The following is a 13,034-nucleotide window of genomic DNA, read 5'->3' on the forward strand; positions in this document are numbered from 1 at the left end:
CAGTATCTCGAAAGAATAACAGCGTCAAATATACTGTTTTTTTTTTTTTTTTCAGGATGGGGGAACTGTGGAGAACACTCAGAGACTAGGCATCTTACCAAGCCAGACACTAATAAAAATGGACTGAACTGGTGCTGAAACTCAAGACTTGTGATTAGTATAGCTCAGTGTTCTTTCCACTATAGGGACGCACTCAAGTTCAGCATTATAACTTTTGGCAGTTTATTACACAGCAATGATGTAGGCTGAGGTAGTTGGGCCAGTTTTCTCTTTCAATTGACACTTTTTGTTTTTTGGAAAGCTGGAGGAGAGAATGAGATAATATATTGTAAAAAGGCATTTTGAGATGAAAAGGAAATAATTTGAAGTAGTTTATTCCACATGACCTAGATCGGTCCTGTAAAATATTAGCTAGTAGTATCTGCTCAGAATGAGGAGAGCGTGATTATGTTCCCTGGGCAATTTGATTGTGAGTCAACAACGTAAAGAAACAAATGACAAAAACAACCACAGAATTCAACCAGGTCAGAAGAATGGGAGAATGTAAATAGCGTAAGAAAAGTCAGGGAGAACATTATAATTCCAGTCAATTTCTTTGGAAAAAAGAAATGGAAGCAAACATGAACAAGATGGGGCTGGGGGTACGGTTCAGGAAAAGATCTGTCTGTTCAGAACAAGTTCTTATGGGGAGGTCCAAGACACACCTGGAGAAATAAGGTAAAGGCAGCTTATAGCAGACCTTGCCTATCAGTCTGAATAGTTTAATTTGTATAGCCTTAATGAAGTAAGAAGTATGATGGAGTCTCCTTTTATATATAGAGGGAAATAGTATTTTTCCTTTGCATTGAAGAGCTTGTTATGATATTGTGAACAGCTACACGCAAACACACACACACACATACGGCCCACACACGAGAAGTTTGGGAAGGCAACAGGGTCTCCACAGGGTTTCCTTCCTGTAACTAACTCTTACACATTAGACTTTGCAAATGAGAGGGAGGCACAACTTTAGGCCCTCAGGGTATTGCAGACCTGTTCTGGTTCCCATGAGAATATGAACAATTAGCCAAAATTAAAATTCAAATTTTTTTTCTGGTTTTCTGTTTCACCTTCTGCCAAAATAACATAACAACTACCACAGTATTGCCAGGCACACAGCCTCCTGAGCCAGCATTAACTTGTAAAATGTATCCAGGCTGAGTCAGTCTGTTACCTGCTACCACGATGGCTGTTGAGGTGGATGGATTCTTCCCTCAGTTTCCTCTGCCAGTTCCCTTGGTCTTTCAGTTTCTTACATTTTGCTTTTTCACAGTTTACATTTTCCTAGCTATTTATTGCATCAGTTGATCTTACAAAGTGATGTGTTTTTCCCCAAGAGTAAACTATCTAGATATACTGTGACCTTCAAGAACATCTCTACAGTCAATTTATTTTAAAGACTGTATATCAGCACATACAAAATCCTACTTACTGACACAATACCTTGTGATATGAACTTAGAAGATAGTCGATAAATTTTCATTAATTGTTTTAATTTTCAATCTATCTAAAAAATTATCATTAAAGTTCATAAAATACATCATATTTTATATTAATACCTCTATAGTTTGCCACAATTATTAAGTATAAATAACCAATTTAAGATGGTATAATAGGTATACACAATGTGGATAGGTTTACAGCTTGTTAAATAAACTTTCCAAATGAGTACTTTCTAAAATGCATCAAGGTCACCATCTTGGTCCTGAGATCATGTAAGATATTTCTTCCTAATACTTTAAAAAATATTCTAAATGTTCCCCAGTGGGATGGTTTCTCTTGAACATAATTAATGGGTATTTTCAAATAGAGACAAAAGTACAGATAATAGTGTAATGGGCCCCCAGGAATGTATACCCTAGCTAGGTTTAAGATACAAAAAACATCCACAATTGCTGGCAAGATAGCTGAATAGGAACAGCTCGGGTCTGCAGCTCCTAGAGAGATTGACACAGAAGGAAGGTGATTTCTGCATTTCCAACTGAGGTACCCAGTTTATCTCATTGGTACTCGTTGGACAGTGGGTGCAGCCCACAGAAGGCGAGCCAAAGCAGGATGGGGCGTCACCTCACCAAGGAAGCACAAGTGGTAGGGGAATTTTCTCCCCTACCCAAGGGAAGCCGTGAGGGACAGCCTGAGGAACTCCGGCACAGATACTGTGCTTGTCCCATGGTCTTCGCAACCCACAAACCAGGAGATTCCCTCCAGTGCCCACCCCACCAGGGCCCTGGGTTTCAAGCACAAAACTGGGCAGCCATTTGGGCAGACACCGAACTAGCTGCAGGGATTCTTTTTTTCCACACCCCAGGGCACCTGGAACACCAGCGAGACAAAACTCTTCACTCCCCTGGAAAGGGGTGCTAAAGCCAGGGAGCCAAGTGGTCTGACTTAGCAGGTCCCACCCCCAGAGAGCCCAGCAAACTAAGATCCACTGGCTTGAAATTCTCACTGTCAGCACAGCGGCAGTCTGAGATCGACCCGGGACGTTCCATCTTGGTGGGGGTAGGGGCGTCCGCCATTGCTGAGGCTTGAGTAGGCAGTTTTACAATCACAGTGTAAACAAAGCCACTGGGAAGTTTGAACTGGTGGGAGCCCACTGCAGCTCAGCAACGCTGCTGTGGCCAGACTGCCATATTTCTCTTCTCTGGGCAGGGAATTTCTGAAAAAAAGGCAGCCGCCCCAGTCCAGGGACTTAGAGATAAAACTCCCATCTCCCTGGGATAGAGCACCTGGGGAAAGGGGCGCCTATGGGCGAAGCTTCAGCAGACTTGAACGTCCCTGCCTGACAGATCTGAAGGGAATAGCAGACCTCCCAGCACAACATTTGAGCTCTGATAAGGGTCAGACTGTCTCCTCAAGTGGGTGTCTGACCCCTGTGTATCCTGACTGGGAGACAGCTCCGAGTAGGGGCTGACAGACACCTCACACAGGAGAGCTCTGACTGGCATCTAGCAGGTGCCCCTCTGGGACAAAGCTTCCAGAGGAAAGATCAGGTGGCAATCTTTGCTGTTCTGCAGCCTCCACTGGTGATACCCAGGCACACAGGGTCAGGAGTGGACCTCCAGCAAACTCCAGCAGACCTGCAGCAGAGGGGCCTGACTGTCAGAAGGAAAACTAACAAACAGAAAGGAATAGCACATCCACTCAAAGACCTCATTTGAAGGTCACCAACATCAAAGGCCAAAGGTAGATAAATCCAAAAGATGGGGAAAAACCAGTGCAAAAAGGCTGAAAATTCCAAAAACCCGAATGCTGCTTCTCCTCCAAAGGATCAATACTCCTCACCAGCAAGGGAACAAAACTGGATGGAGAATGAGTTTGACGAATGAAAGAAGTAGGCTTCAGAAGGTAGGTAATAACAAACTGCTCCGAGCTAAAGTAGCATGTTCTAACCCAATGCAAGGAAGCTAAGAACCTTGAAAAAAAGGTTAGATGAATTGCTAACTAGAATAACCAGTGCAGAGAAGAATAGAAATGACCTCATGGAGCTGAAAAACACAGCAGGAGAACTTCGTGAAGCATACACAAGTTTCAATAGCTGAATCGATCAAGCAGAAGAAAGGATATCAGTGATTGAAGATCAACTTAATGAAATAAAGTGAGAAGACAAGATTAGAGAAAAAAGAAAAAAAAGGAACAAGCAAAGCCTCCAATATGGGACTATGTGAAAAGACCAAATCTACGTTTGATTGGTATACCTGAAAGTGACGAGGAGAATGGAACCAAGTTGGAAAACACTCTTCAGGATATTATCCAGAAGAACTTCCCCAACCTAGCAAGGCAGGCCAACATTCAAATTCAGTAAATACAGAGAACACCACAAAGATATTCCTCGAGAAGAGCAACCCCAAGACACATAATCGTCAGATTCACCAAAGTTGATATGAAGGGAAAAATGTTAAGGGCAGCCAGAGAGAAAGGTCGGGTTACCCACAAAGACTAACAGAGGATCTCTCTGAAGAAACCCTAAAAGCCAGAAGAGAGTGGGGGCCAATAGTCAACATTCTTAAAAAGAATTTTCAGCCCAGAATTTCATATCCAGTCAAACTAAGCTTCATAAGCGAAGGAGAAATAAAATCCTTTATAGACAAGGAAATGCTGAGAGATTTTGTCACCACCAGGCCTGCCTTACAAGAGGTCCTGAAGGAAGCACTAAACATGGAAAGGAACAACTCGTACCAGCCACTGCAAAAACATAACAAATTGTAAAGAACATTGACACTACAGAGAAACTGCATCAACTAACGGGCAAAACAACCAGCTAGCATCATAATGACAGGATCGAATTCACACATAACAATATTAACCTTAAATGTAAATGGGCTAACTGGACCAATTAAAAGACACAGACTGGCAAATTGGATAGAGTCAAGGCCCATTAGAGTGCTGTATTCAGGAAACCCATCTTATGTGCAAAGACACACATAGGCTCAAAATAAAAGGATGGAGGAATATTTACTAAGCAAATGGAAAGTAAAAAAAAAAGCAAGAGTTGCAATCCTAATCTCATAAAACAGACTTAAACCAACAAAGATCAGAAGAGACAAAGAAGGGCATTACATAATGGTAAAGGGATCAATGCAGCAAGAAGAGCTAACTATCCTAAATATACATGCACCCAATACAGGAGCATCCAGATTCATAAAGCAAGTTCTTAGAGACCTACAAAGAGACTTAGACTCCCATACAATAATAGTAGGACACTTTAACACCCCACTGTCAATATTAGACAAATCAACGAGACAGAAAATTAACAAGGATACTCAGGACTTGAACTCAGCTCTGGAACAAGCAGACCTAATAGATTTCTACAGAACTCTCCACCCCAATTCAACAGAATATACATTTTTCTCAGCACCTCATCACAATTATTATAAATTGACCACATAATTGGAAGTAAAATACTCCTCAGCAAATGCAAAAGAACGGAAATCATAACAAACAGCCTCTCAGACCACAGTGCAATCATATTAGAATTCAGGATTAAGAAACTCACTCAAAACCGCACAACTACATGCAAACTGAACAACATGCTCCTGAATGACTACTGGGTAAATAAGGAAATGAAGGCAGAAATAAAGATGTTCTTTGAAACCAATGAGAATAAAAACACAACGTACCAGAATCTCTGGGACATATTTAAAGCAGTGAGTAGAGGGAAATTTATAGCACTAAAAGCCCACAAAAGAAAGCAGGAAAGATCTAAAATTGACACCTTAACATCAAAATTAAAAGAACTAGAGAAGCGACCGCAAACAAATTCAAAATCTAGCAGAAGGCAAGAAATAACTAAGATCAGAGCAGAACTGAAGGAGATAGAAACACTAAAAAGCCTTCAATAAATCAATGAATCCAGGAGCTGGGTGTTTGAAAAGATCAACAAAACAGACCACTAGCCAGACTAATTAAGAAGAAAAGAGAGAAGAATCAAATAGACACAATAAAAAATGATATAGGGCATATCACCACTGATCCCACAGAAATACAAACCAAATCAGAGAATACTATAAACACCTCTATGCAAATAAACTAGAAAATCTAGAAGAAATGGATAAATTCCTGGACACGTACACTCTCCCAAGTATAAACCAGGAAGAAGTCGAATCCCTGAATAAACCAATAACAAGTTCTGAAATTGAGGCAGTAATTAATAGCTTACCAACCAAAAAAAAAAAAAAAAAAGCCCAGGACCAGACGGACTCACAGCTGAATTCTACCAGAGGTACAAAGAGGAGCTGGTACCATTCCTTCTGAAACTATTCCAAACAATAGAAAAAGGGGGAACCCTTCCCAACTCATTTTATGAGGCCAGCATCATTCTGATACCAAAGCCTGGCAGAGACACAACAAAAAAGAAAATTTTTTTCTTTTAGAGCCCACAAATGGGACCTAATATTCCTGATGAACATCGACACAAAAATCCTCAATAAAATACTGGCAAACCAAATCCAGCAGCACATCAAAAAGCTTATCCACCACGATCAAGTCAGCTTCATCCCTGGGATGCAAGGCTGGTTCAACATATGCAAATCAATAAACGTAATCCATCACATAAACAGAACAAATGACAAAAAACACATGATTATCTCAATAGATGCAGAAAAGGCCTTCAACAAAATTCAAAACCTCTTCATGCTAAAAACCCTCAATAAACTAGGTATCGATGGAATGTATCTCGAAATAATACGAGCTATTTATGACAAACCCACAGCCAATATCATACTGAATGGGAAAAAATTGGAAGCATTTCCTTTGAAAACCAGCACAAGACAAAGATGTCCTCTCTCAACACTCCTATTCAACATAGTATTGGAAGTTCTGGCCAGGGCAGTCAGGCAAGAGAAAGAAATAAATGGTATTCAAATAGGAAGAGAGGAAGTCAAATTGTCTCTGTTTGCAGATGAGATGACATGATTGTATATTTAGAAAACCCCATCGTCTCAGCCCAAAATCTCCTTAAGCTGATATGCAACTTCAGCAAAGTCTCAGGATACAAAATCAATGTGCAAAAATCACAAGCATTCCTACACACCAATAACAGACAGAGAGCCAAATCATGAGTGAACTCCCATTCACAACTGCTACAAAGAGAATAAAATACCTAGGAATCCAACTTACAAGGGATGTGAAGGACCTCTTCAGGGAGAACTACAAACCACTGCTCAAGGAAATAAAAGAGGACACAAACAAATGGAAGAACATTCCATGCTCACGGGTAGGAAGAATCAATGTGGTGAAAATGGCCATACTGCCCAAAGTAATTTATAGATTCAATGCTATCCTCATCAAGCTATCACTGACTTTCTTCACAGAATTGGAAAAACTACTTTAAAGTTCATATGGAACAAAAAAAGAGCCCACATAGCCAAGACAATCCTGGGCAAGAAGAACAAAGCTGGAGGCATCCCACTACCTGACTTCAAACTATCCTACAATGCTACAGTAAACAAAACAGCGTGATACTGTTACCAAAACAGATATATAGACCAATGGAACAGAACAGAGGCCTCAGAAATAACACCACACATCTACAACCATCAGATCTTTGACAAACCTGATACAAACATGCAATGGGGAAAATATTCCCTATTTAATAAATGGTGTTGGGAAACCTGCTAGCCATATGCAGAAAACAGAAACTGGCCCCCGTCCTTACACCTTATACGGAAATCAACTCAAGATGAATCAAAGACTTAAATGTAAGACCTAGGACCATAAAAATCCTAGAAGAAAACCTGGGCAATACCATTCAAGACACAGGCATGGGAAAAGACTTCATGTCTAAAACACGAAAAGCAATGGCAACGAAAGCCAAAATACACAAATGGGATCTAATTAAACTAAAGAACTTCTGCACAGCAAAAGAAACTATCATCAGTGAACAGGCAACCTACAGAATGGGAGAAAATGTTTGCAATCTATCCATCTGACAAAGGGCTAATATCCAGAATCTACAAAGAATTTAAACAAATTTACAAGACAAAGGCCTGGCACAGTGGCTCACGCCTGTAATCCCAGCACTTTGGGAGGCTGAGGCGGGCAGATCACGAGGTCAGGAGTTTGAGACCAGCCTGGCCAATATGGTGAAACTCCATCTCTACTAAAAATAAAAAAATCAGCCGGGCCTGGTGGCGTGGGCCTGAAGTCCCAGCTACTAGGGAGGCTGAGACAGAAGAATCACTTGAACCAGGGAGGCGGAGGTCGCAGTGAGCTGAGATTGCGCCACTGCACTCCAGCCTGGGTGGCAAAGCGAGACTCCACCTCAATTAAAAAAAAAAATTTATAAGAAAAAACAACCCCATCAAAAAGTGGGCAAAGGATACGAACAGATACTTCTCAAAAGAAGACATTTATGCAGCCAACAAACATATGAAAAAATGCTCATCATCACTGGTCATTAGAGAAATGCAAATCAAAACCACAATGAGATACCATCTCACACCAGTTAGAATGGCAATCATCAAAAAGTCAGGAAACAACAGATACTGGAGAGGATGTGGAGAAATAGGGATGCTTTTACACTGTTGGTGGGAGTGTAAATTAGTTCAACCATTGTGGATGACAGTGTGGTAAATCCTCAAGGATCTAGAACTAGAAATACCATTTGACCCAGCAATACCATTACTGGGAATATACCCAAAGGATTATAAATCATTCTACTATGAAGACACATGCACATGTATGTTTATTGTGGTACTATTCACAATAGCAAAGACTTGGAACCAACCCAAATGTCCATCAATAATGGACTGGATAAAGAAAATGTGGCACATATACACACACCATGGAATACTATGCAGCCATAAAAAAGGATGAGTTCATGTCCTTTGCAGGGACATGGATGAAGCTGGAAACCAGCATTCTCAGCAAACTATCATGAGAACAGAAAACCAAACACCACATGTTCTCACTCATAAGTGGGAGTTGAACAATGAGAACACATGGACACAGGGAGGGGAACATCACACACTGGGGCCTGTCTGGGGGTGCGGGTTAGGGGAAGGATAACATTAGGAGAAATACCTAATGTAAGTGATGGGTTGATGGGTGCAGCAAACCACCATGGCACATATATACCTATGTAACAAAACTGCATGTTCTGAACATGTACCCCAGAACTTAAAATATATAATTAAAAAAAAAACCTAAATAAAAATAAATTTAAAAAAAGATATATACAACATCCAAGAAGGAAAAAGAAGTAATATGATCCTTCCTGTGAAGCAGCTTCTCAGTTCTTACATTCAGTTTAAGAAAACCCTTAGAAAACTGGAGGGTGCAGTTGTCATTCTTTGGAGTTTAGAGTAAATTTTCTTCTCCTTAATGTCCCTAAAGCACTTCATTTGTTGCTCACTTTTGCATCATTCTGCCATGTCGTACATTGGAATTATATACAAATAACACCCAACAAATATACTTTGGGTTAGACACTATTCTCAGCTTTGGAGATCTAGGGTCTCACAATCTGATGATGAAGATAAATAAGAAAATAAATTACTACACAGTGTGTGAGGTGATGTACTGAAGTACCCACAGGAAGTACAGAGGGAGTCACCAACGAATGTGTACATGTCCTGCTAAACTGCAGGCTTCCTGAGGAAAATGGCCACGTACTCCCCTGACACGTGGCCCTGGATTTCTCACGAGGTTATGGGTTCAGAAAACAGTGTTTAATTATGTGTTTTGGATTGAGGGCAACCAGGCCAGTAAGTAATCCGGAAACCATATTTGCTGGAAAAGACTTTAACTAACTAGGTAATTTTAACCCCAAGGAGAGAAGACTGGAGAAGGTATATTATTCCCTCTCTTTCAAGGATTGTTATGTGGTGGAGGGAACCAACTTGTTCTGAAACATTCCGGGGGGCAGAAATATCAACCCACTAATCCTGGTTCTAACTTCCGTAGTGTTAAAGAATAAGTTTCTTACATATTAGGGAGCCTTAGCACTGCTGAATAAGGAGAAAGCATAGGTGAAGCTAATTGAAATAAAGTGACTATTAGGGGTAAGTTTGATTATAGTTTTTCCAGCTTTTGTCATCCTAACACTCATGTTTTGTACTACTCAACTGATCAACATCTCAGAAACTTACTAGAATGGCTAGCTGCACTTATAGACATATTTTATTTCCTTAAATTTAAAGGTAATAGATATGAAGCACTCAACTAAAAAATCAGAATTTCACCCTTTAATATGCATTTCAAATCAGCTAATCTTAATCATATCCCATGGAATTAGTTGGTTAATAAATTGCATCAACTTCATTTTTTTGTTTTATGAAAACAAAAACCCTTGAAGCCACCACTGGGCATATGAACTGGGAACAAGTATCCTGACCAGAGTTCTCTGTCATCTCTGTGCTTCAAGTATCACACAGAAGGGCACAAACTCTCACAATAAATATGTCATCAAGATGGAAGAATATTTTTTCATCATAAAAATAAACTATGTTTCCTGTCTTCCACTAGCATTTTTATCCATCTCTTCAGACTAAGGACACCCAGTGGACTCTTGAAGGCTGTACCCCTGAAAAGCAAGACATCAGTTTCACTGTCAGCTGGATGCCAAAGAAGTGCAAACAAAGCAGCATGTGCCCCATATAAACTGGCCCACAGTGCCGCAGATCCTAGGAACTTGAAGGAGCCAACAGCAGTAGCAACAACAAAACAGCATTAAGACTACATTCCCCCTGCCAGCTCCATTCCCAAACATGTATGGAAAAGCCCCTACTTCTATAAGCCCCCAGTCCCTCTGGAGAATGCTTTCATTTGATTGCCTCAGTATTGAAACTCTTCAATAATAGCATCCGTCATTGTCAGGTTTCTGGAGGTAAAACTGCTGTGTGATGATCATGTTGGTTGAAAGAAGATTGAATTGAGACTACAGAACCCATTTGTTGCCTTCCAGTCTCCTAGGAGGAATTTCACGTGATTCTACTAATTTCCTTTGGACCTAGCTAGATTACTACTGCTGTATAATAATGGGCAACTGTTGCTTTAAAGCACAAACTTTTGATGCTTTTTATAATCCCTATTAGTGATAGGTCCTATAGAACAATAATCAGTGGAAATTATATATATGTATTTGGTAGGATCTCATAAGAATTTACATAGGAAAGATTGAGTCCTTTAATCTTACATAGGAAAGATTGAGTCCTTTAATCTTTGAGTTTTAGAAAGTTGTAATAAGTAATTTATCATAATGATCTATTGTCTAGAGTCTTTTGAAGGGTAATATAAACACTAAATCTATTTGTGACTTTAAAATACCTTTTGGTCCTATCCAGAATGACAGGCTGGTGGAGCTAGAAGTCAAGTTAGAACTGTGACAAATGAATTCAAGAAACGTTTCTATCCAGACCCTATTCTATTTGGCAGTAAAATTAGAAGACATATTAGGCAGAAAAGAAATGGTTGTTTCTATCAATTTATCTAACCTCCTTCCATTGCAAAAGATGACAGGTAACTACTACTTTTCCACAAATGCGTTTCCCTACTCCACTCCTGGCCCACACCAAATTCTTGTAGAAAGGCTTGGCATACAAATTTTTGGTTAACAACTAGACTATCTTTCTAGTTGTTCAGAGGGAACTGAAAATCTTTTTGTAGAGTGTTTTATTAGATTTTCATCTGGAAAAATTCACTGTTCCATTTTTTTAACTGCAATAGTGAAAGAGGAATTTTGCTGATTCAGACCTGCTTTTTAAAGAATTACCTTCATTTATTGACCCTTAGAAGGAACATTCACTGAATTCAATGATTTATTCAACTAAGAAAATTTCTTTAGGATCTACCATGTGGCAGGAACCTTGCTAGATGCTAAGGGTAAAGGGATGAACAAGGTAGAAATGGCCTCTGTCCTCAGGAGCTAAACTCTAGCAGACCAAATAACAGAATATCCTGGAGGCATATCCTCTACCATCCTCTCAGAATATTCACAACTAGTTCTTTCTTTCAGAAGATGATTAAAAATGAAGCTTTAACGTTTCTTGGAACAAGCTGAGGTAAATATAAATAGATCAATTTAAAATACACTATCATACATAAGCATTCTCACATTAACATCTTTTAAAACCTCTAAACACTTCTGTGAGAAATAAACATATTTCTTGCCTTTAGTATGATGTTCATGAAGCTGAAGAAGTGATTTTAAGGACTCAGCACTCTCAAACTCATGAGTATTCTGGAGGAAATCTTCAGCTTGGTCTATTTTAATAGCAAACTACAATAGAAATACAGAGGAAAGATATTTGTATAAAAATTAACATGCCATTGTTAGTTACCCAGAGATGTTTTTCATAAATTAGTAGCCCAACTGAGGATGCATGATTGTGCAAGTGCATATGTTTGTATGTATGTGTTTGTGTGTGTTTTGGCTTACAGTGTTTGCGTGAGGGTGTGTGTTTGCATGTGGTCAATTTACAAAGTGTCATTGGTAAGAACTTTCTTCTCCTTTCATACCTAATTATATATGCTGAAATAAACCAACCTGTTTACTGTCCAAATGCCTATTAAATTTTTCAACCAAAATTATAGTGTCCTATGTATACAGTCACTGTCAACATTCGAAGACACTTAGTTAAGAATAAGCAGAAAGTTAGCTAAGGGAAACCAAGAAAAGGTTAACTAAAAAGTAATCTACACATTTACAAGTAAATGTAGCTTAAGAACTCACTTAGAGAGAAGGTTGAAGTATAGTTATTTTTTCGCTCTATAATTGAACTTAGCAGTGAAATATGCAAGTTTCTGAATAATACATAGTCTAATCCTATATTTTATACAAAGCAAAAAGATATATATTTGTATAGAAATTGGTCTCAAAAAATACACACCAAATGGTGACTTAATGAGAAGAAATGGAATTAAGGATGAGTGAGAGGAGGTAAAATTTTAATATTTAAATCTATAATTTGTAATTCTGTTTGCATTTTTATCAATAATTTGTATGAATTACATCTATAAATAAAATGAGATTAGATGGAGCAAGAATGACAAGTGAGAAATTTATTCTCTGTTTCAAGGAAAATGCATAGTAATTTCACACTCTAAATGGTGAGGAATATAACTGGTCTGTCTTTTTTCTTTTTCTCCATAGAGGCAGTGGGAGATTGAGAGAGATGATTAATGTGATGTTAAAATGCTCAGGAAAATAATCTTAGAAACAAATTTTAGAATGGCAAAATATATTTGATTATCCTGTCACAGTATGTCTATAGTGGTAGACAAATAGTTGGCTTGTTTTAGCACTAAGATTCAACAGTAATTATCACAATTTATATGAGCATTTTAATATATCCACCTTTGGATTGGGTTTAGAATAAACTAATTAAGGAAAAGTATCAGACATAGAAGCTTACCACGGTACTTATCTTCTGTTTCAAGTCTTCTCCAAACTATCATTTTTGAATTTGGGGATTCTTAATATTTTAATGTAACTATTTGATTAACACAATCGACTGTAGTTTATTACAACAGCCATACGAAATCCAATTATAAGC

At 38.8% G+C, this 13,034-nt stretch overlaps 1 protein-coding gene and 1 long non-coding RNA gene across 5 annotated transcripts in view; one reads left to right on the forward strand and one right to left on the reverse strand.

Annotated features, from left to right (window-relative positions):
* CCDC141 (coiled-coil domain containing 141) overlaps positions 1 to 13,034 on the reverse strand; it is a 232,728-nt gene that overhangs the window by 145,668 nt on the left and 74,026 nt on the right. For both annotated transcript variants that reach the window (XM_057301445.1, XM_003815508.4), the window contains exon 4: positions 11,650 to 11,758. In XM_057301445.1, the coding sequence (XP_057157428.1) occupies positions 11,650 to 11,758 (109 nt within the window). The remainder of the gene's footprint in view (positions 1 to 11,649; positions 11,759 to 13,034) is intronic.
* LOC134728737 (uncharacterized) overlaps positions 1 to 13,034 on the forward strand; it is a 163,881-nt gene that overhangs the window by 134,996 nt on the left and 15,851 nt on the right. Inside the window, exon 4 of one of the 3 annotated variants that reach the window (XR_010109511.1) lies at positions 10,006 to 12,525. The exons of the other annotated variants lie outside the window; for them this stretch is intronic. This is a non-coding gene — a long non-coding RNA (uncharacterized LOC134728737). Of the gene's footprint in view, positions 1 to 10,005; positions 12,526 to 13,034 lie in introns of those variants that run through there. 3 annotated transcript variants of the gene reach the window in all.

The sequence above is a fragment of the Pan paniscus genome, chromosome 13, assembly GCF_029289425.2.
Source record: "Pan paniscus chromosome 13, NHGRI_mPanPan1-v2.0_pri, whole genome shotgun sequence".
Classification (NCBI taxonomy): Eukaryota; Metazoa; Chordata; class Mammalia; order Primates; family Hominidae; genus Pan; species Pan paniscus.